Source organism: Schistocerca piceifrons, chromosome 1, assembly GCF_021461385.2.
Source record: "Schistocerca piceifrons isolate TAMUIC-IGC-003096 chromosome 1, iqSchPice1.1, whole genome shotgun sequence".
NCBI lineage: Eukaryota > Metazoa > Arthropoda > Insecta > Orthoptera > Acrididae > Schistocerca > Schistocerca piceifrons.
The window spans coordinates 342,588,577-342,612,827 of record NC_060138.1 but is presented as its reverse complement, the minus strand read 5'-3'; the positions used below and the strand labels follow the sequence as shown (position 1 = coordinate 342,612,827).

The following is a 24,251-nucleotide window of genomic DNA, read 5'->3' as shown; positions in this document are numbered from 1 at the left end:
AGTTACACTATTTGCAAACATTTGGAAAAATATTTGCACATTTTCACAACTTAACACTAGACGCAGACAGGAGGGGTACACAAATTCCATATGAAGAAAAATGGGTAGTGACAGCGCATTCAGCCACCCTCTACCACTGCCATTGCCAAATCCACATTAACATGCTGAAACCCCTGAAGATATGGGATAAGGACAGGAAAAAGAAGAAAACAAAGATTTATGTAATTTATAAATTATCTAAATTAATTGTACAGAACTCTCAGACGCAAGAAATTAAGCCAACAAAATGAGAAATAAAAAAACTATTACACATTACACAAAACTGAGTAAACCAAAGAAAATTAAATACCATAAAATAAACACAGCAAAATAAATGGTCACTGACACATAAAAAATTGTAGTAAGATATTTACTGGAAAAACAGCACATTAAACACAATAAACATACTAATATATTATGGAAGGTTTAAAGATACAAAATTTAATGTATAGACAAGGCACTGAATGGGTGAGACACATACAAATGCTGAAATTGTTGCTAGGTGTTCGGATAATGTTCCTCTTCAGAGCTGCAGAACCAGTACAATGTAGAATGTAGTCACATTTTCACTCTTCCTAAATTACAGCAGTACAAAACATGAACTGCTCCTTGCTAGCACATTACATAGAACTATTCTGCAGTATAATCCAGAGGTAAAAACTTACTCTCATTTATAATTTGTCCTATAGTAGCATGTTTCCTACATACTCAAGTATGTGGTACTAGTCAGGTACCGGTAAATGTACACTTGTCTAAGATGGGTCACTTCTGTGATGCCAAGATTTCAGTCATGTCCCCTTTCTGAAACACAAATGTTTCATGTGAAAACGGCTACAATCTGAGCAAATATTCAGCACATATGTCACAGCAGGCAGTCATTGTATAATCTCACTTGCATACATACACACTGTGAATGCACAAAAGTGTTTTAGGAGCTTTTTTTATAAAAAGTTTCTTTTTTAGTTTTATTTAGAAAAAATACTTGTTTGAAAAGTAAGACCATAAATCTCAAAGCTTGCTTGAACCCAATAGTGCTCATATAACTTTGCCCTCTTCACAGCTGTGAGACAGCTTACAGAACCTGTTAAGATTTTAACATGGAATCCATAGTATTGTACCACCTGACATGCCTCATGTACAGGAATGACCTAGACAGGAAACAGCAGTTTCCACACATTAAAATAAATTGGATGTTCCATTTATCCGTCTTAACATAGTTATATCAGCACTAACACACACATTCACAGTTGGATCTGGTGACATTCTTTCTTCCAATGTACATGTAAATGTTTTATTGTGTACAGATATTAAAATAAAAGTCCATTATACCACAGCTGCCTACTGTATTGACAGTTGCAGCAACTGTACACTAGTTTGCTGTAGATTCAGTATTGTATTCCTCTTTTTATTCTCAGCTTATGTTTATGATATAGTTAGCAGCAACCCATCTACTCAGTAACTTATCAACTCTTACCTCCTCGACTTCTGCCATGGCTCTTACCACCACGGCCCGCACCATTCCACTTACCAGCCCGACTTTCCCCTTGCTGATTAGCATAATGACCATTACCATGGTGACCACCAGACTGATTACCGTAATGAGCTTCACCATGTCGATTACCCCTATGGCCTTCACCATGTCGATTACCATTATGAGTTTCCCCATATTGATTACTGCTATGACTTTCACTATATTTATTACTATGATGCCCTTTGCCATGTCGATTGCCATAATGACTTCCACCATGTTGATTACCATGATGACCTTCACTGTTTTGATTACTGTAGCCTTCACCACGCTGACTGCCATGGTGACTTTCACCATGTCTTTTTTTGTGATGACCTACACCATGCTGGGAATCAGGTCGTTTTTGCTTCTTGTGTTCCGCGTTAGAATCTCCTTTTTGTTTTGATACAGATTTTGGGTGTTTTATCTTTTTGTTTTTCTTGTCTTCTGCCGTATGAGGCTCTCTGTTCTTATAGTCATCTCTCACACTAGGTTGTTGTTTGGTATGTGGCTGGATTAATCCACCTCCAAACAGAACTGTATTTGGTTGGCCACAATTTCCATCACCTTGCCTTCTTGCATGTTGATATACAGAACCATAAAAATTTCCTCTTCTGATTCCTTTCTCATTGCTCCTACCATGCTGTCTACTTCCTTGCGAATGTGGAGATTCACTGACATTTTCTTGTCTTGATGTTGATGCCACTGATCTGGTGGTATATGCTGCTGCATTCCCACGAGTACCTCTAGGAGCTCCGCGTCCTCTTCCTCTGAATTTTCCTTGAAATTTTGTTGCTTGTTGGTTGTATTTTGAGGAAGTGCCAACAGTTCCCAAAGTATGGAACAACGGAGGTCCCTCATAAGACATTATTGTATTAGTTGTCAGAATAGGGGAGAAAAGTTCCTTAACTGACCCTCTTTCTGAGACTTTATCTATTTCTTCATTTGCTGAGCTGATGTAGGAAGAAGCATCTTCTTCATCTGCACCACTGTCTGTTTCATCATCACTGCCCGTTTCTTCATCACTCACCATTTCATCACCACTGTCTGTTTCTTCATCACTCTCCAGTAGCTCACCACTATATGTTTCATCAGCACTCCCAGTTTCATCACTCAGTTCACTGTATTCCTCACACGATGAACTATGCATGCTGTCTGTTCTTTGACTAGAAACTGCTGATATACACTCTACACTTGCTCCTTCATCTTCTTGGAAGTCTGTTATGGTTTGTTGTGTTGTAGAATTTAGTGTCACACTGCTTAAAGGCACAGTAAAATTTTCAGCAGTTGGTCCCTCAGACTCACAGATACTGTTGCTTGATGTCTCATACAATAAGCTACCCTTATTGTCTGCTGTTTGACCAGAAACTGATGGTGCACCCTCTACACCTGTTCTGTTATCTTCTTCAGCAGTTGTTGTTACTGCTTGTTGTGTTGTAGAATTTGGTGATGCACTGCTTAATGGCACAACTGAATCTTCAGCAGAGAGATTCTCTGAATCACACACGTTACCATTGGATGTCAATGGTGCATCATTTGCCGCTCCCAGAGGAATATGAGACTGGTTTGGTGATATATCGCTGATGCCCGTTCCACCAATGTCATACCCTACAACATTAGGCACTGACTTATCTGCAGCTCGTTCCTTTGGCGTCCGACCATTCTTGTCCACAGCTCCTTCATCTGCTCCAGCCCTGACGAGAGCCTCCCAAACATCGCACGATGTGAGGGTTGCTGCAAGGTGAAGAGGCGTTTCCTCATCCACTGTCTTCACATCCACACTAATGCCAGCTTCCAGTAAGATCATAACAGCGTACAGTCGACCCCTGCTGGCAGCCCAGTGTAGTGCTGTCCAGCCAGAAGCAGACTTTGCATGTTTGTCAGCACCAGCGTCCAGCAGCAAGCGGACAGCGTGGGCACTGGGGCTGGTGGCGGCCTCGTGGAGAGCAGTACAGCCATCAGCACTTACATGGTCCACAGGCGCACCCTTTGCCAGCAGAAGCTGGATGCAGGCAGTGGAACCACTCCTAGATGCATAGTGCAGAGCCATTCTCCCTCCATTGTCTGTGGTGTCGGGAACAGCACCAGCATCTAGAAGTATGCGCACGGTGAAGTCGTTGGAGTGGGCTGCTGCTTCGTGTAGTGGAGTCATGCCGTGGTCATCAGCAGCACTGACCGCAGCGCCTGCTGCGATGAGACAGCGGACAGTTGCTGGGCAGCCAGAGCGGGCCGCTTCGTGTAGTGGGGAACGGTTGAGCGGCAGCTCAGCTTGCACCAGACCAGGGCTCTGTTGAAGGGCGAAGGTGAGCAGTCTCACCAGCCTACGCCTGCAGAGCTCGCCAAAGATCAGTGCCGCACGTTCCGAGTCCTGTAGCTTCCTCTTCGTCACAGCTAAGTCACTCATAGAGGCTCCTTCAATAAGAATCATTTCCACAGACTCCCAATGCTCCATTTCCTCTGCGAAACGGACAGGTGACCAGCCAAGAATTTCATCTTTGTCGAAGCTGCGCAGCAGTGTGAGAGTCATATTAGCACAAAGGTTCCTGCAACACAAAACTGTTACTTAGATTTCAGACCATAAATTTAGCTATCATGCAGCTACTATTTATAGTAAAAAGAGGCAATATGAAACATAGGGTACTGCAGAGAGGTATACATTAAACAAGTTCTCTTACTGTCTACTAAAACCAGGGACAAACAGTCTGCACAAAATATTGGAAGTACTGAGAAAAAAACTCTCAAAACGACCTCACGTAATAAGCCTCTTACTGGAATTACTGATTTTTGTTTTGCAACAGACGACACCAGTATCCTTTGCAGGAAAATTTATAATATACGAGGTGTGACAAAGTAATGAGACTGATTTTCTTTGCAAGATGTGGCAACCCTGCAGGCTTACATAGGCACAATATCTTTGACCTTGGCCTTAATGGCCTATAAGCTGCTTCCAGTCCAAGTGGCACATCAATGCAACTGCTCAGTCGTGAGTTGTGCTGTAGGAAGTTCACGTGTTTGTGTCTCTCGTCATGGAAATGGAACCACATAATATTGCACAATGGTATGCCATTTCATTTTGCATAAATTGGGTGAAAATGCGATGACAACTTACGGTAAGCTTCAGAAGGCTGTTGGAGAGGAGGTTATGTCAAGAGCTCAAGTTTTTCATTGGCATAAAATGTTCAGTGAAGGCAGAACGAATCTTGAAGATGAAGATCACAAACATGCTTGTGTGCTTCTTTGATTCCAAGGGAATTGTTCATAAAGAGTGGGTGCCTCCTGGACAAACAGTTGACCAATATTACTACAAAGAAATTTTAGAAAGGCTTCATAAAAGAGTTCTTCGTGTCCGTGCCAACATTGCTGATAATTGGATTCTGCATCACGATAATGCGCCATCCCATATTGCTCCGTCAGTACAGCAATTTTTAACCTCAAAACAAATAACAGTACTACCACAGCCACCTTATTCACCAGATATCGCTCCGTGCGACTTTTTTCTATTTCCAAGAGTCAAAACGGTGGTCAATGGGCAACATTTTCAGGCAACATAAAATGTGCAAAAAGCTGTGACGAGGGTCTTGGAGGATATTACAGAAGCTGAGTTCCAGAAATGTTACCATCAATGGCAGGAGCGCTGGAAAAAGTGTGTGCAATCAGAAGGGAACTACTTTGAAGGAGACAACACTAAATTTGGCTAAAACGGTACCGGTACTCAACACTGTTTTTTCACATCAGTCTCATTACTTTATTGTCACACCTCGTATGATGTAGAAAGTCACTCAAGATAGTAAAAACTTAACAACTGATAAAGTGAGTGGAATATTGCATTCTTATTTGTGCTCTTAATGACAAAAGAAAGAATAGCATTATGTCATATAGGAACTACTAGCAAACAGTTTTACCATTTTTTAATATTTAAGGAATCATTTGATTAAACAGCACAAAAATTTCAGTAACTCCAAAGTAAACTGTACCTAAAGCACTGAAAATCAAAGTTATAGAAAACTGGGAAATAGGCCTACGTAAGTTCATATAGCCCCTACAGCATCGGAACAGTCCAGCACTAAGAGCCCTTCATTTTGAGACATCTGCTCGTCCTTTTTTTTCTTCCATCTACTCGCTTCTTAATTTTACGTATTTTCTTTTATCATCTTGCTTGTCTGAAGGAACAGACACTGGTGATGATCTGGAGCCATAGTAATATGAAATTTTGTCGTAACTGCGAATATTTTTGACATCAGCTGTATTAGGCATGGAAATCATACCTTTGGTGACACATGAAAATTTGTGAGGCCCGGGACTGAACTCGGCATATGGAGGTTTTAATCGGTGCTGGAAGCGTTCAGGGGGAGCCGAATGACCCAGGCAACTGCTCGCAATAAGCGGCAAATCTAGTTTCGTATCCCGGTCCGTCACAAACTTTCACATGTCATTAATAAGAGTGATTACTATGCCAAATAGAGCTGATGTCAAAAATATTTGCAACTGCTGTATCTTCGCTTTCGCAAGACGTATCTTGTCAGTAATGTTAAGTGCAGCGATCATTTTCTCGCCAGTCTCCATCTGTAATTCTTACTTACCTCTAATCACCTGACCGTGGTGTGTCACTGAATACATAACTCCAAGATTCAAGATCTTTATTCCTACAAAAATACACTACTGCCCATTAAAATTGCTACACCAAGAAGAAATGCAGATGATAAACGGGTATTCATTGGACAAATATATTATACTAAAATTGACGTGTGATTACATTTTCATGCAATTCTGGTGCATAGATCCTGAGAAATCAGTACCCAGAACAACCACCTCTGGCCCTAATAACGGCCTTGATATGCCTGGGCGTTGAGTCAAACAGAGCTTGGATGGCGTGTACAGGTACAGCTGTCCATGCAGCTTCAACACGATACCACAGTTCATCAACAGTAGTGACTGGCGTATTGTGACGAGCCAGTTGCTCTGCCACCATTGACCAGACGTTTTCAGTTGGTGAGAGATCTGGAGAATGTGCTGGCCAGGGCAGCAGTCGAACATTTTATGTATCCAGAAAGGCCCATACAGGACCTGCACCATGCGGTCGTGCATTATCCTGCTGAAATGTAGGGTTTCGCAGGGATCGAATGAAGGGTAGAGCCACGAGTCGTAATACATCTGAAATGTAACGTCCACTGTTCAAAGTGCCGTCAATGCGAACAAGAGGTGACCGAGACGTGTAACCAATGGCACCCCATACCATCACGCCGGGTGATACGCCAGTATGGCGATGACGAATACACGTTTCCAATGTGCGTTCACCGCGATGTCGCCAAATACGGATGCGACCATCATAATGCTCTAAACAGAACCTGGATTCATCCGAAAAAAGACGTTTTGCCATTCGTGCACCCAGATTCGTCGTTGAGTACACCATCGCAGGTGCTCCTGTCTGTGATGCAGCGTCAAGGGTAACCGCATCATGGTCTCCGAGCTGATAGTCCATACTGCTGCAAACGTCGTCGAACTGTTCGTGTAGATGGTTGTTGTCTTGCAAACGTCCCCATCTGCTGACTCAGGGATCGAGACGTGGCTGCACGATCCGTTACAGTCATGTGGATAAGATGCCTCTCATCTCGACTGCTAGTGATACAAGGCCGTTGGGCGTTCCGTATTACCCTCCTGAACTCACTGATTCCATATTCTGCTAACAGTCATTGGATCTCGACCAAAGCGAGCAGCAATGTTGAGATACGATAAATCGCAATCGCAATAGGCTACAATCCGACCTTTATCAAAGTCGGAAACGTGATGGTACGCATTTCTCTTCCTTACGCGAGGCATCACAACAACGTTTCACCGGGCAACGCCGGTCAACTGCTGTCTGTGAATGAGAAATCGGTTGGAAACTTTCCTCATGTCAGCACGTTGTGGGTGTCGCCACCGGCGCCAACCTTGTGTGAATGCTCTGAAAAGTTAATCATTTGCATACACAGCATCTTCTTCCTGTCGGTTAAATTTCGCGTCTGTAGCACGTCATCTTCGTGGTGTAGCAATTTTAATAGCCAGTAGTGTATTTTTTGCTACCCATTCACAGATTATGTAGCAAACGAATCGCCATTCAGACGACACGTTTAGACATTTTCCTCAAAAGCTTTGATCACTTGGATCTGACCGTTAGGTAACGTTTACGACTGTAATTTTCCTTGTTGATATGCTACTTCCGAAATTCACACTATGACTAACTAACTCCCTTCAGACAAGGCGTGTGCCATGCATTATTGTTCGCTAACAGTATAAGGTGCCCGATATCACTCCTCTCAGTATGGCCAAATCATATTAAGACTGAAGCAAGTCTAAATTTTTGGCTGTGAGAAGTTCGCGATCTGTCAGCAGCTTACCAACAGTCTTGTGGTTCATATCCTTTTTCGGCTATCGCAAACTTAGTCTCGTCCTTTTCTGCACATGTCCACAAGATTCAAACTTTGGAATTTCTGTCTCTCCATACACTATAACTATTTTCAACTTAATGAAACCTCATAAGTCTCCATCGACAAGGTACGTGAGGTATCTCAGATGGTAAAACATCTCAAACCTATGGAAATCTGAGAATCGCCTTCTCCTTCCCTTCCACTAATGCAACCTTTATAATTTATGGAACGCTTATGGAAATGGCCCGTCATACAGGACAAAAATCGAAAATGCCATTTCTTCATCGACCTTCACTCCCCATTACTCTTAGGGCTATTGTCATTAATTTATCGGAAAACGCTATCTGATTTATCAAGCAGGCATCGGTTGTGGAATTATCTGTCGTCTGTGAGACCTGAGTTTCTCCTGGCGTACACAACTTTCAAATAACTTCCGGGAATTCAGCCAGGTAACACTTTTAGCGACCGCCGATATTTCGGCGGGAGAACACCCCGCCATTTTCAAGGCAAACTGCAACGGACAGGAGACGTACATGCAAATTTGTTTATGGAAGACTTCGAGGAGCGTGCATTGGAGTCGGCGCCTTTGAAACCCGCCTGTTTCTTTAGATACGTTGACGATACCTTCGTTGTTTGGCCTCATGGGAGAATTTGAATGTCTTTCTAGAACATCTGAACTCGATCCACCCGAACATTCGTTTTACGATGGAGGTGGAAGAGGATGGTTGCCTTCCTTTTCTTGACGTGTTGGTTAGGAGGAAGGATGATGGATCATTGGGACATGCAGTCTACAGGAAACGTACTCACACCGACTTGTACTTACAAGCTAATAGTTGTCACCATCCGGCTCAGCGTGAAGGGGTACTTCGTACCTTGGTACACAGGGCACATGTCGTTTCTGACGCTGAGACTTTGCCAGCTGAGCTGTCCCATCTTGAAATTACATTTCGTCAAAATGATTATACACCTAAGTCTACTGCCTTTTTGCCTTACGTAGGAAACACTTCCAACAAGATCGGTAGTATTTTACGGAAATACGATGTGAAATGTGTTTTCCGACCTCCATCTAAAATTAGAGCTCTTTTGAGTTCCGTTAAGGATGATCTTGGTCCGCGTAAGGCGGGTGAATATCGTATTCCTTGTAGCTGCGGCATGGCATATATTGGTCAAACTATCAGCACCGTGGAGGACCGATGTACTGAGCATAAACGGCACACACGATTACAGCAGCCAAGTAGATCTGCTATTGCCGAACATTGCTTGGATACTGGTCACCCCATGTTATATAATAACACCGAGATATTGGCATGCACGCCCAGCTATTGGGACAGTGTTATTAAGGAGGCAGTTGAGATTAAATTAGCGAGCAACCTCGTTAACAGGGAGAGAGGTTTCTGTTTAGACTGTTTGGAATCCGGCTCTCTCCCTTGTCAAAAAACAGAGGGATAGACTCAATGCTACCTCACCTGCGAATTCGTAGTCTCATTACTGATAGCTCTGACTCTGGTCATCTTTGGTGGCACTTGTTCACTGTGTGTGTAATCTTTCCTGCTTCACTCCGAGAACCGAGGTTTTAAATTTGCATGAACGTCTCTTGTCCGTTGCAGTTTGCCTTGAAAATGGCGGGGTGTTCTCCCGCCGAAATATCGGCGGTCGCTGAAAGTGTTACCTGGCGGAATTCCCAGAAGTTATTTGAAAACATCTTTCGTCTGCACTCTTTAATTTCATTCTCAAGGCGTCCTTAACCTTCGAAATAGGCAAAACACGAGAAATTCTGATTAAGGATGGCATGATATTCCATTGCAGACTTTACTTGGATTATTGTAGTAAATAGCTAAAAGATAATAATAGATAAAAAAAGTACTATGTTATACGCAGTAACTTAATACTAGCATATTGTAAAGCTAATTTTAATTCACTACTGTTATTATAGCACTTCACAAATTAATGTTATCTTACTTGTCTGTTTATTTCATGCTGGAGGATTAAAAACTCATGAAACCAGAAGAAATGAGTGGAATTATTCTCTCTCTCTCTCTCTCTCTCTCTCTCTCTCTCTCTCTCTCTCTCTCTTTCTCTCTCTCATGATACTTATATCGGCATACAGAGTTAGCTGTTTTCATGATTTAGCAAGTTTATTTGTATTTCAAGTTTGTGGTCTGATGCCCTTCCTGTCGCCAGGGGCGTCATTTAACCTGGGGAAGGGAGGCTGTGCGTGCGCCTTCTGCCTGTGAATCGTGTAAACTTAATTCTGTATGTTAAGGATGCAATCTAAGCAGACGTCTCAGACTGTTTGCAGTTGATGCTGTCGTTTATCGTGTAGTGAAGCCAATGAAAAGAGCAAAATTATGTAGACAATATACCTACATGGTGTGAACGTCTCTGAACAATAAAAAGTGTGAGTCGTCCAGATGAGTATTAAAAGGATTCTGTTAAACTTTGGTTACACGCTAAGCCACATACATCTAAAGGTTGTCGATTCAACTAAGTACAAGGGATAACAATTAGGAACAACTTAAATTGGAACGATCACTTTGAACGTGCTGTGTGGAAGGAGCACCAAAAAGGACTGCATTTTATTGGCAGAACACTTAGAAGATGCGACGAACCCACTAAAGAGGCTGCCTAGGCTACGCTTGTCAGACCTCTTCCGAAGTATTGTTGCACGATATGGGATCAATGTTGCCAACAGTTGAAGTGAGCTTACCACCCGTTTCAAGTGCAAAACCCGCCAGAAAACCACTAACAAAACTGCCCCTACGCTCATAATCGATAAAATTTCCACTAAAAATTGTTTTAATTATTATTAAAGGAAACAATAAGTATATTAGTGATTAGTTTCCTTTATTATTAAGTAATAAAATATTCACAATCATTAAATGAACGAACATTAAATAAATCAGCAAGTGAAGGTCAGGAACATACAAGCAGTTCTATAACAACAGCTAATTATTTAAATTAATTCGTCTTCTTCAGATGAATCATTTTTGTCTGCATCATCATCGTCGTCGTTTTCTTTGGTACCGATTTGTTTTACAACGTTTATTGGAATTTCATATTCGTTGCAGCATTTTCCTTCCAACCTCAAAACAGCGTATTCTTAATATAGCAGTTAAAAGATATAACTTCATTCTGTTCCTCTGTTTGTTTTTTATTACATTCATACTGCTAAATAGTCTCTCAACATCGGCATTGGAATGAAGTAGCATTAGGATAGTATTCGCAAAAGTCGCTAATTCCTCAAATCTGAATTCCCTTGCGCATCTTTGAAATGCAATACTTCATTCCAAAATTTTTGTGTGTCTTTGGTCTCGTTCCTGTTCTACAAATAAATGTGTCGCCACTGATCATCCACTCTTGTTATAAATTCTACACTTTTATTGAACTGATCCATTATATCAGTTAGATTTTCTTTGTTGTGATTAAGTGCTTGTCCAACACTTATTCTGGAAATTTTTTTCATGAACGTCAAATTTTCTGGTAACCTGTTTTTTATTTCTTCAATCGAACTTACTATAAATATTATGCACCAATTACGCAACATTTCTTCGTCTTCCCGTGGTAATCCTTTTTCTCATATTTCAAGCAACTGCTTTTCAAAGCGGAATCCCAGATAACACTTTCGATCGAAGAAATCACGAATATTTTGAGTAAAAATATTAACTTTATTAGCATGTAACTTTGCTGACAAGCATATCTATCAGGTTGGTCAACTCATCAAAGAGTTTGGTGTGATCTGTATCTTTCGTTTCGAAAATTTTATTGACTGTGTTTATTTCAATTAATATTGGATATAAAAATGAAATATATGCGTAATTAATCCAGTCCGCCTACATAGCACGCAATAACTCTTACCGTGTGACACCTTTCGCGCACTGTAGCTACGGGAAAATGTGTTTTTAGCTCTGATCATTGCGTGTACATTCTTGATACAACGGACGCCATTGACAAACACCTTGTGTGCCACGCTTAAACTATTTTTAACAGTTCCTGTCCATCGTTGATGGTTGTGTATAGCTGCTTATGAAGAGATTGTCTGGAAGCGGAGCGACTAAACCAATCATATGTCTCTTTAATTAAAAACTCCAAACTTATCGGTAAAAATTCTTTTGCAGCAGTTGAAACAGCCAGTTGCAAGGAATGGGACAAGCAACGTACTAAAATGAGGTGTGGTACCTCTTCTTTCAATTTCGTAAATACTCAGTTATTTACTCCAACCATGACAGAGGCATTTTCTGTACCAATGCCCATTAAATTTTCAAGTAGCAGATCGAATCGTTGAAGTGTCTTCTTTATAGCAGAGACAATAGCTTCAGCATTACATTCATGTAGTTCAGCAAGGTCAAGGTACGTAGATACTATTGTTTGGCGTAATTTACTGTAATAAACTATAATCAATCACAAGTATTTATGTACAGCAATATCAGTAGATTCATTAATTAATAAGCTAAATGGCTGATCTTTCCAATCTTATTTTAGAACGTGTGTGAAATGCGGTGCTAACAGGTTTTTTGTAACTGTAGTTCGGTGCAGCTGAACTTTTTCAATATCAATTTCATGACAGTGATTAATTACCTCTCCCAAATGGTCGACTACACGTATACTAGTACGCATGGCTGTGAATAATGCAAGTCTTGCTTCTTCCTTTTTTTTCATTCCCAGTGGGCTCTGAGTTAAATGCAATTTTAGGCTGCATAGTTCAACCTGCAACAATTTACTTAGTCAAAGATGTAAAACCGATCAATGAATGACAAATCAATTTAAAAAGATGTTGCCCACCTTTTTGCTTTGTAGATGATTTCTGACGTCCCATGAGACTTCAAATGTCCATAGTGACCCCTTAAAAATATATCACAAAATTTGCACTTTGCTACCTGATCCGTAGTACTTTCAACTTGAAACCAATCTTTTAAACGTGGATCTTGAAGCTAAGAATCCCGAAACTTTTGCGTATATTGTTGTTCCTGAAAAGTTATACATGTATGAAGTAGTGGCATATTACATACACTTAGAATCACAATTGTGTAATGCACACCACGAACGACGACAGTCGAGTTACTTTTTCTGCGCATCCAACGTGACGCACCCTGTCTGAGCCAACAAGCGCTCAGTGGTTATTCGAAGCGACAATGAAATAAGTGAGCACCCATCGTCTGAACCGGTTGCTGCATTCCCTGCACCTGCACAAGTTCGTTTGATGTCACATTGTAATGCATCAGTGTTGTCTTCGCAGTAAAAGTTAAATACTCCTTAAATCAAGTACAGCAGAAATAACGTATTTCGAAACATATAAATAGCTTCGTGGTGTAGAGATCACATTTTCAGCAACTGAAACGGGGAATTCTACTAAACCATTATAAAATCCACCAGCCAGTAGAAGCAATACTTCGCCACTAAAAGGAGGGTAGAAACCACCAGTTTTAGTGCAAAATCCACTAAGTTGGCAATACTAAATGGGATCCTTACCAGATAGGTCATCGAAAAAGTTCAAAGAATGGCAGCTCGTTTCCTATTATCGCGAAAGAGGAGAGCGAGTGTCAGCTGATATGGACACGTGAGCTGTGGTGGCTAGCATTAAAATAAAGGTGTTTTTCGTTGCGGCGAAATCTTTTCAAGAAATTCTTATCACCAACTTCCTCCTCCGAATTTGAAATACTCTGTTGCCTGCTACCTACACAGGAATAAATGACTACCGTAATAAAATAAGAGAAGTCAGAGCTCTAATTGAAGGAATATTACAGTATAACGTCCCTTCGACATCGAGGGCATTAGAGGCGGAGGACAAGCTCGGAATGCTTCAATAATGGGGAAGGAAATCGGCTGTGTCCTTTTAAACGCGCCATACCTGCATTTGCCTGAAGGGATTTAGGTAAGTCACGGAAAAGTTCATCTGGATAGTCGAATGTGGATTCGAACTGTCGTTCTCCTGAATGCAAGTTCAGGGTTCTAACCACTGTGCCACCTCCACCGGTATCAAGAGCTCACCCGAAAAGATTAAGATGTTCGCTTTTTTCCACGTCGCATTCGGACGCCGAACGGTACATAAATAGTCAAAAGTGCTTCGATGGACACACTATCAAGCACTTAAAGTGTTAATTGTAGGGTAGTCATGGTGATACAGATAGTATTTTCTGAGACTGATATTGGGGACCAGCCCAGCATTTATCTAAAGACCGTGATACAACATCATTCGATCCGTGACTGGCACACCTCCCTACCTCGTGCTTTTTTTTCTTTTCATCTGGTTTTTTTTGGTCGTTTATCTTCTGCAGTTGTGTGTGAATGTCACATGATATCTCTAATTTATTTACATAACATTAATTATTAGCTCTTAACATATGCTGATATTGCAAATAATGACAATATGTGATTTCTTGTATTCCTTGAATGAGAACTGTTCTGGGAATGCTATCGGCACTAATTTGTGATTAACGAATGAAAGAAACGGAACACTAGCGACACCATAGGCTATGAGTGGAAACACTCTGGAATGTAGTCGCTAAGATGAATACTGTAGAGGTGCTGTATTTTTACGTGTGTTGAAAGTTTGCCATTTGAACTGAACTATATTAAAAAAAACACGATGTATCATGAATGTAGAGGCCAATGAGCTGGTGCAATATGTAAAACTTATTTCTTTCAAAAACAGTTTTAAATAGAGTGGCGGCTTGTGTCCCTGCTGTAATTAGGCATGTATCATTTTGAGAGGTACAAGTATCAATCTGTTTATTGTTAAATTTGTTTCGTGAAGAGTGAGCTATACTGATGTATAAAACAAGTGCAGCCAACTTCCAATATTGTTTATTTGTGGAACTAAATAATTTTCAGAGATATAAATATTTTCTTTGGATATAAGTGTATGGATTCCCAATATATTGAGTTGGTGCACAAGCTCGTAGCGTTTCTGACATACACACATTAATCCTTGTTCCACAGATCATGAATATGGCATTTCGTAATTATGTGGAATGTGTCACTTGAACATAAACAAAATGATTAATTAAATTTTTTTTGTTTATTTATTTTACCGCTACTACTTCATATCTAAGAATTCATCTATTGAGAAGAAGGAGTTGTCATTCAGAAATTCTTTTAATCTCCATTTAAATGTTGGTTGGCTATCTGTCAGACTTTTAATACTATCTGGCAAATGACCAAAGATTTTTGAGGCACCATAATTCACCCCTTTCTGTGCCAAAGTGAGATTAAATCTCGAATAGCGAAGGTCATTTGTTCTTCTATGTTGTAGCTATGCACTTTGCTGTTATTTTTGAATAGGGAAGGATTATTAATGACAAATTTCATAAGTGAATATATGTATTGAGAAGATACTGTGAATATCCCAAGTTCCCTAAATAAATATCTGCAAGGTGATCTCTGGTGGGCTCCAGCTATTATTCTGATTACACGCTTTTGTGCAGTGAATACTTTCTCTCTTAACAACGAATTGCCCAAAATATGATGCCATAGGAAAGCAATGAATGAAAATAGGCATAATAGGCTAATTTGCTATGTTTATCACCGAAATTTGCAATAACCTTAATAGCATCAGTAGCTGAACCTAACCTTTCAGCAGATCATCGATGTGTTTCTTCCAATTCAATTTCTCATCAATGCACACACCCAGAAATTTTGTTTATTCCGCCTTAGCAACCTAGAAATTTTGTTTATTCTGCCTTAGCAACAGATTTCTGTTCATAGTCTTTATTTATCAATGATGTTATGCCATTTACTATACTGAATTGTATAAACTGTGTTTTCTCCTAATTTAGTGACAGTCCATTTGCTGAGAACCATTTAATAATTTTCTGAAAGACATTATTTACAATTTCCTCAGCTGGTTATTATTGTTGGGTGTGATTACTATAGTTGTATCACCAGCAAAATGAACTAGCTTTTTATCTTCATGAATATAGAGTGGCAAGTCGTTAATATATATAACGAACAATAAGGGACCCAAGACTGAACCCTGTGGGACACCATTCTTGATATCTCCCCAGTTAGAGGACTCAGCTGATTTTTGCACAGTATCGGTACTGTTAATTTCAACCACCTGCATTCTTCCAGATAAGTATGAATTAAACTATTTGTACACTGTCCCCCTCATACTACAATACTTAAGCTTATCTAGAAGAATTTCATGATTCCCACAATCAAAAGCCTTTGAGAGATCACAAAATATCCCAATGGGCGGCGTTTGGTTATTCAATGCATTTAATATTTGATCAGTGAAAGTATACAGGGTGTCCCATTTATCTTGACCACCCTAAATAACTGTTTGTCCAGATGCAAATTACAGAATGGTTCAAGGAAATGTTCTTTAGCTGTCAGGGGGATATCAATCAGCACGATTGTCTTCCTTGTGGCTTTGTTCTTTACAAAGACATGAACAGCAGTATGACTTTTTTAAATGGCACCCTGCATTTTTTTTATTCGATAATTCATTTCCCCTCCTAATGTCCTATTCAAAAATGTATCACAGTGTAACATTCACTGAAAGACAACGTTATTAATTACATAACACAACACTGACGTTGACGTTCCCAGCACTTAGTGCAGGTACTCAGGGTAATGGTACACATCCAAGTGCTGATGTTGACAGAGGACAAATGTAAACATAAGTAGAATCCATACCCGTCATTCCATCAACCATCGTCAGTTGAAGAGTTGTGTGAGTAGAATGTACACCAAAGAAGAGAAGGTAGAAATGCTACTCATCTATGGGGAATGTAAGTTAGAAGAACACTAATTGCGATACTCTTTTACTTATGTATGGGTACATTTAGTGCAGTAGTTTAGTCCTTTTAAATACTATTGTGTAGAGTAGGCATACAGTAAAGTTTGCTTCCTACAAATTGCATCGACATACCATTTCTTTTATTTTTGAAGGTAGGCGAAATGCTATGCAGGCAGTGGAACTGTACAGAGAGCGATACCCTGACAAGAACCCAACTTCCCAACGGATGTTTTCTCGTCTTGTTGCGATGCTTCAGAAAACGGGAAGTTTCAACCCACAACAACGCAATCGTAGCACTCGCACAGACGAAGATACCAAAGTTAATGTTCTCGCTTCTGTTGTTATGACCCACATGTGATCACACGACAGCTTGAACACGAGACTGGCACTCCTAAAACCAGTGTACATCGTATTTTTACATGTCACTGGTTCCATCCTTACAACGTACGCTTACATCAAGAATTGGATGGGAGTTCTGTCAGTGGGCACAGCTGCAAATCCTCGCCAACCACCGAGCGAGGTGGCGCAGTGGTTAGCACACTGGACTCGCATTCGGGAGGACGACGGTTCAATCCCGTCTCCGGCCATCCTGATTTAGGTTTTCCGTGATTTCCCTAAATCGTTTCAGGCGAATGCCGAGATGGTTCCTTTGAAAGGGCACGGCCGATTTCCTTCCCAGTCCTTCCCTAACCCGAGCGAGCTTGCCCGTCTCCAATGACCTCGTTGTCGACGGGACGTTAAACACTAACCACCACCACCACCACCACCTCGCCAACCCGAACTTCTTCTCCAATGTTCTATTTACCGATGAATGTTCCTTCTCAAACAAAGGACAGGTAAATACAAGTAACATGTATTATTGGTCCAGCGACAACCCATGATGGCATGAGGTGGAATATCAGCGTCATTGGAGAATTAATGTCTGGTGTGGGATGCTTGGTACTACGATTATTGGCCCTTATTTCATCAATGGTAGTCTAAACGGGACAGCGTATGCCAACTTCCTCAGGTGAATTCCTCATCTTCTGGATGAATAACCAGAATGCTTATGTGGTATCGACATGATGGATGTCCAGCACATAATGCCTTGCGTGCACATTGTGTTCTGAACCGAAGGTATCCTGCCAGATGGACTGGTCGAGGAGGAATAGTTACTTGGCCTGCTAGGTCTCGTGATTTAAATCCTCTGGACTATTTTCTTTGGGTATGCATTAAAGACGTTGTCTATCACGATATTCCAACAACCCCAGAGGACGTGCAGGAACTTATCATGCTTGCTTGTAATTCTCTTCAGCAGGCAACACTGGAAGCAGTAAACAATTCTTTCACCCAATAAGTGCACCAGTGTATCGGTGTTCAGGGTCACCACTTTGAGCACCTTTGAATGTTCTACTCCTGGGCAATGGTACAGGTGAGTCAAAGTCAATTTTGTGTTTTGTTTTTACTTGGTTTCATTTGTTTTCTGACATATCCAACAAGTGGACGAGTATGTGATACCAGGCTCAAAGTCAATGTTGTGTTATGTAATTAATAAAGTTGTGTTTCAGTGAATGATCCACTGTGATACATTTTTGAATAGGTCTTTAGGAGAGGAAACGAATTACCGAATAAAAATTACAGGTTGCCATTTAAAAAGGCCATGTTCATGTCTTTGTAAAAAACAAAGCTACAACGAAGGCAACCATGCTGATTGATGGCCACCTGAAGGCTAAAGAACATTTGCTTGAAACATTTTGTAATTTGCATCTGGATGAACAGTTATTTAGGGTGGTTAAGATAAATAGGACACCCTGTATATAGCATTTTCTGTTGAAAAGCCTTTCTGCAAACCAAACTGACATTTTGTTAGTACTACATTTTTACAAATATATAACGCTACTCTTGAATACATTACTTTTTCAAGAATTTTGGATAAATCTTTAAGAAGTGAGATTGGGCAGTAGTTGTTAGCATCACACCTATCCCCTTTTTTATGCAATGGTTTAACAATCGCGTATTTCAGTCTATCTGGAAAAATACCCTATTTCAGTGAGCTACTATATATGTGGCTGAGAACCATACTTATTTGTTGGGAACAAGCATTTAGTACTCTGTTGGAAATGTCATCGATTACATGTGTGATTTTACTTTTGAGTGAATTCACTTCATTGAGTTTGATAGAAATACAGTCTCAGTTGTCCTGTTTCCCTTTTAACAATATTCCAAATTATTTTAATTTTATTATTAGATGTGCTAATCTCAGACATAATGCACATACTTCTGGACTTTTTAATATCTTTTCTTAATACAGTGCAGTAGTTTTTTAATGTTTCAGTGTTTTGGGATCATTACTCCTCCTGGCTACACTCCTGCTATAAGATACATTTCCCTTTTCTGTTTACAAGATAGTCTTATCCCTTTAGTAAGCCATAGCCTTTTACATGGTTTCTTACAATTATATTTCACTGTTTTCTTAGGGAAACTGTATTCAAATATATGCACAGAGGTATCATGAAATAGGTTAAATTTTAGATTAGCACCATGTTCCCTGTATACCTCATCCCAGTCTAACTGTTGCGGGCTTTCCCTAAAATTCTGATTTGTTAAATCGTTAATTGACTGTAAGGATCTATATCATATACTGTAACTAGCTGTGCATCATGATCAGACAGACCATTCTTAACAGGAAAAGTTTTTATTTGATTAAATTTATCTTGGTCTATGAAACCATTATCTGTCAGTGTGCTGCTTTCCTGTACCACCCAAGTAGGAAAATCAATAATTGATGTCAAATTGAAAGAACCAAGTAATACCTCAAGGTCAAGCTTTCTATTGGACTCTTTCAGAAAATCTACATTGAAATCCCCACAAACTATAATTTGCTTTCCTCTGTCTGACTGAGAGCACAACAAAGAATCCAAGTTCTTAAAAAATAGTTGAAAATTTTATGAGGACCTATACATGGCTACAATTATAAAAGTGCCATTATTTAGTTTAGGCTCACACAAGTATGCTTCTATATGTTGCTCTATGCAAAAAATTTTAGTTTCCACATTTTTCACACTATGACAGATTTTAACATATATGGCAACTCCTTCCCTCTCCATAGTGTCTCTACTTACATGTGATGAAAGCTTATATCCAACTACATTTACCATTTCTATACCTGTGACTATATGATGTTCAGACAGGCATAGTACATCTATTCCACCCTCAGTTTCTAAATCTTCTAAACAAACAAGAATCTCATCTACTTTGTTTTTTAATCTCCTGCTTTTCTGATGCAATATACTAACATTACTTTTCACTGTGCTTTTATATGAATCTTGTGTCACACTAACTTTATTTTTCACTGTACTGTTATGACAATCTTGTGATATTTTAACGTCTCTAGTACCTGCCTGTCTGAACTACTCATTAAGTTTAATTTCAATCATGTCGGATGACTGGACACTGATCTTAACCTAAAAACGTACTCCCATGAGTTTCAGTCCCCCCCCCCTTAAAGATTTTGCTATCATCCCAGCCAGTTTACCCTTCCCTTTCCTACTGAGATGCAGGCCCTGTCTTGTGAAGTCCCACCTACCAATACCATCAACAGGAACCAAACCTATGCCTGACAAAGTAGCCACCAAAGCATCTGATGTAGCTCCATATTGAACCTCCTGACAGAACTGTTCAATTGGGGCCGATCATACTGCATAAAAGCAGGAACCAAGCCAGCATTTGTATGCTTCGTTGCACATGCTATTTTTACCTGGTACCACTCAATATTGTAGCCCTGATCCCTATCAATATTGCTTCCCTCTCCAGCCACAACCATGTCTTGATCCTGCTTTCTAAAACCCTTTGCACAATGATCCTACATCCTCTATCACTTGGCTAAGACATGCACCCAGCTTGTAAATACTTGTGACCTGGTACCTGTCATCTAATTTCTCCTGCAAGATCTGTCCCACACCTCTTCCACAGCTACTACCTAAGAAGAGAACGTTCCTCCTACTTTCTACTTTTTTTGCAACAGTTGGTTTCCTAGTTAAAGTGTGTTTAGTGCTGACTACACTTAACATCTACTTGAGCCTCTTCCTTAGTTGACTGAGGTAGCAAGGCGAACCTATTGTTTGTGCCAATGATGAAACTGTCAGATACTGTTCTCTTTCTGTGGCCACTGTTCCTTGCTATCACTTCCCACCTGTCTTCACCCTTCTCCTCCCCTTAACCACATCAGTTCCTCTCTGGCACTATCCAGTTAAGCCTGAAGGGCTCTAATCTTCCCTTCCTGTTCCGCTATTTTCCTAACCCTTGAACATAATCTGCAATACCATGGAAGAGACCCACATACTTCCCTGATTCCCATGCACTACATTCACCCCAATGCAACCATCCGCCACATCAGCTGCACAGAAACCTAGAACTAACTTTCCTACAGCAGCTCAAACACTTCACGCTCATGGTTGATTACAATATTTTCACAAAATTTATCTAGGCAATAACACTAATATTCTATTAACTAAAGATCACAAGAATCACTAAAGTTATGTGGAGACTAATACACGAGTATACCTTAATATAGTAACGTAATGTAGTTAAAATAACGATAAAAATCGAAACTTGTATACCCGAAAAATTATTCCTAAGATCGTGTATGCGCGATACGTACTTTACTTGAAAGGAAATAAAAGACAGAACTTAAAATCTTTAATTCCCCAAGTAGATTCGGCACTGCTAAATATATGTGTAATGAATACAACCCAAATTCTTCACTTAATATTTAAAGAAACGTCTAAATTTTGTATGTAAACCTACGTCTAAAGTAAGCGGAAACCGGCCCTTAGGTTATGTCTTTTTTTTTATTTTGTCGAGAAATACTTTGAAACGAGAGAAACCTTCAATAGATAATATAAAACGGAGTGTAATCAACTTCGTTACAGTGTAATATTAACTTAATTGACAGTTATTATAGAATTAATAGCTTATCTCCACGAGCTTAATATTCAAGCGTGTGCGATCTCCGCCAGTGCTGCCAACGCGCAAATCAATAAACACAACAGGTACACATAACAGAGACTTTAGTCATCAATAATATGTTTTCCCCCAGTATTTACACCACTCTGCCAACGCTGGGTTAACTTTTCGATTCCGCGACTGTAGAAAGTACGAGATTTTGAGGCGAGGAACCCGTCGAGCCATGTTCAGATTTTCATCCGCAAAGGAAGTTTCTTGAAGGTTGTTCGATAGAGAGGAGAAAAGCTGAAAATCTGAGGGCGCAATAGCGGGTGAATAATGTGTGTGCGGAATGACTTCTCAACCCAACTCCAGTATAGGTTTTTTGTCAGAGGGCGGACGTTATTGTCGAGTAGCATCACTTCACGCAGTCTTCCAGGACGTTCTTGGACTCCATCTGCAAGACGTTGCAGCTGTTGACAATAAACGTCAGCAGTGAATGTTACACCTCGGGCTCGGGAAGCAATTCGTATTACACAACACCGTCGCTTCTCCACCAGATGAATAACATTACCTTTCGTGCATGCGTGTAGGTCTTTGTGCGGGGAGCTGCTGGTTTGTTTGGGTTCAACCATTTCCTTATTTTCCTTACGTTAGCATAAAGACACCATTTCTCGCCGCCAGTAACGGTACAGGATAGGAATGATCGGTTTTGTTCACGAGCCAACTGAAGACGAGCAAACATAGATGCCCATATTTTTTTTTTAATTTGAGCATGTGGTACGCATACAACCGAGTTTTGAACCACCTCGTTGCATAAAAATTGTCATACGAAGACGGAATAATCAAAGTTCAACACGTTTGTCAGTTCTCGAGTACAGTAATGTGGATCATTGTTCATTAACGCGTTTAAACGATAATCAAACGCCGAAGGTCTTCCTGAAGCTGGAGAGTCACCAATGTCAAAACGATCCTCCTTATAACGAGAAAACAATTTTCTTGTCGTGCTCTGGCCAATGGCATTATCCCCATATTAATACACAGCGCAAATGTTTCCGGTTGACTTCGCTGCAGTCAACCTCTACTGAACTCAGACAGAAGAATATGTCTGGAATGTTCCAATTTCTACACAATGAACTCCATTTTCTAGCATCCACAGCTCCAGTCACTATCTCCAAATGACAACATGTAACTCAAACAGTAATAGTGGACGACAAATAAAAATGATAATCGATGTATAAACCCATAGCAACCTGAATATCAACATACAGAACAAAAATGCTACGTACTTAAGCAGTAATCTAATAGTACAATGTCTAAACACTGACCACGTAAACTAAGAACAAAATGTTTCAAATGGCTCTGAACACTATTGGAATTAACTGCTGTGGTCATCAGTCCCCTAGAACCTAGAACTACTTAAACCTAACTAACCTAAGGACATCACACACATTCATGCCCGAGGCAGGATTCGAACCTGTGACCGTAGCGGTCGCGCGGTTCCAGACTGCAGCGTCTAGAACCACTTGGCCGGCGAACTAAGAACATTCAGCAATAAAATAAACTGGATAGCACGCAGTATATTGTCACTGCGTGTTTAATTTGCAAACTGATATGTAAATCTCAAGTGAATATTTGCTGCTTGAGAAGTCCACTATTATCGGTTAAAAGATCGTAATTAGTGAAGTGTGAAAATTACGACAGCTGAGGAAACTACATTTTTTGAACTTACATGAGACCAGAGAGGCAGTTTTATTGTTTAATAGTCGTGTGCATAAAAATTCCTCCCACTGCAATTGAGTTGCTCAACATTTAGTTTGAAGTAACTTCTTGTCCAGGATGGAGTTTTAAATTTGTTGAAAGTGTTCATCCCCAACAAAGGTAACAGTATGGAGAGAAGAGTATGTGTCATGTTGCTTCAGCCAATTATTTATTACTTTACATTAGGACAGAGAATTCTGTTGCTATTTTGTGCTGACTTACCGTGGTTGCCAAGTAAGTTGCTGCCTTTATCCAGACCACATAATATTTAATTTCATTAGCCCCTGCCGCAAATATACGGATTATAGACTTAGGCCTATATATGTGTTCCCTGTGCAGGTCAATGTAACCATAGAAAACCTAAAGCTGAGGATGCACTTACTGGACGTTTGTGTACTAAGTGTAAAGCTGCCCTACTGTTCAACTTTTATCATAAAAATAAGAGTTTTAACACCAAAAAGTGTTTCTGTAGATACACAACACTAGAGTGGCTCCAAAGAACAGAAACATCGACAATCCTGAACAGAAAATCTCAGCCACCGGAAACACTCCAAAATGAGTGATGGTTTGAGTACTCTAAATAGTCATTTAATAATACTTCAAAATCATTTATTAACGAACTCAGCAGGGCAAGTACTTAACGATATAAAACGACTATAGTGTTAAAACTGCATTCTCTTGTTACGTACTTGCTGTTACCCGCATATCTGTAGTTTTGTTACGATGAGTGTTAGTAAGTAAGCTATAGCTATTGTACATGTAGTGGCGGCTCGTACGTATACATTCTGAGTGTTCAAAAATTTTTACATTCGTATCAATATGAGGGTGCACCCATCTTGCAGACACTTTGTGAAACTGGAGCACATCATGCATAGTGTGG

The 24,251-nt window shown here is 40.1% G+C and overlaps 1 protein-coding gene across 2 annotated transcripts in view; it reads right to left on the bottom strand.

The window, feature by feature from the left end:
* Nucleotides 1–216: 216 nt before the first annotated feature.
* The window catches only part of LOC124784135 (ankyrin-3-like), a 98,514-nt gene continuing 74,479 nt past the window's right edge, over nucleotides 217–24,251 (bottom strand). For both annotated transcript variants that reach the window (XM_047254077.1, XM_047254076.1), the window contains one exon: nucleotides 217–4,089. In XM_047254077.1, coding sequence (XP_047110033.1) covers nucleotides 1,503–4,073 — 2,571 coding nt within the window. In that variant the 5' untranslated portion in view covers nucleotides 4,074–4,089 and the 3' untranslated portion in view covers nucleotides 217–1,502. The remainder of the gene's footprint in view (nucleotides 4,090–24,251) is intronic.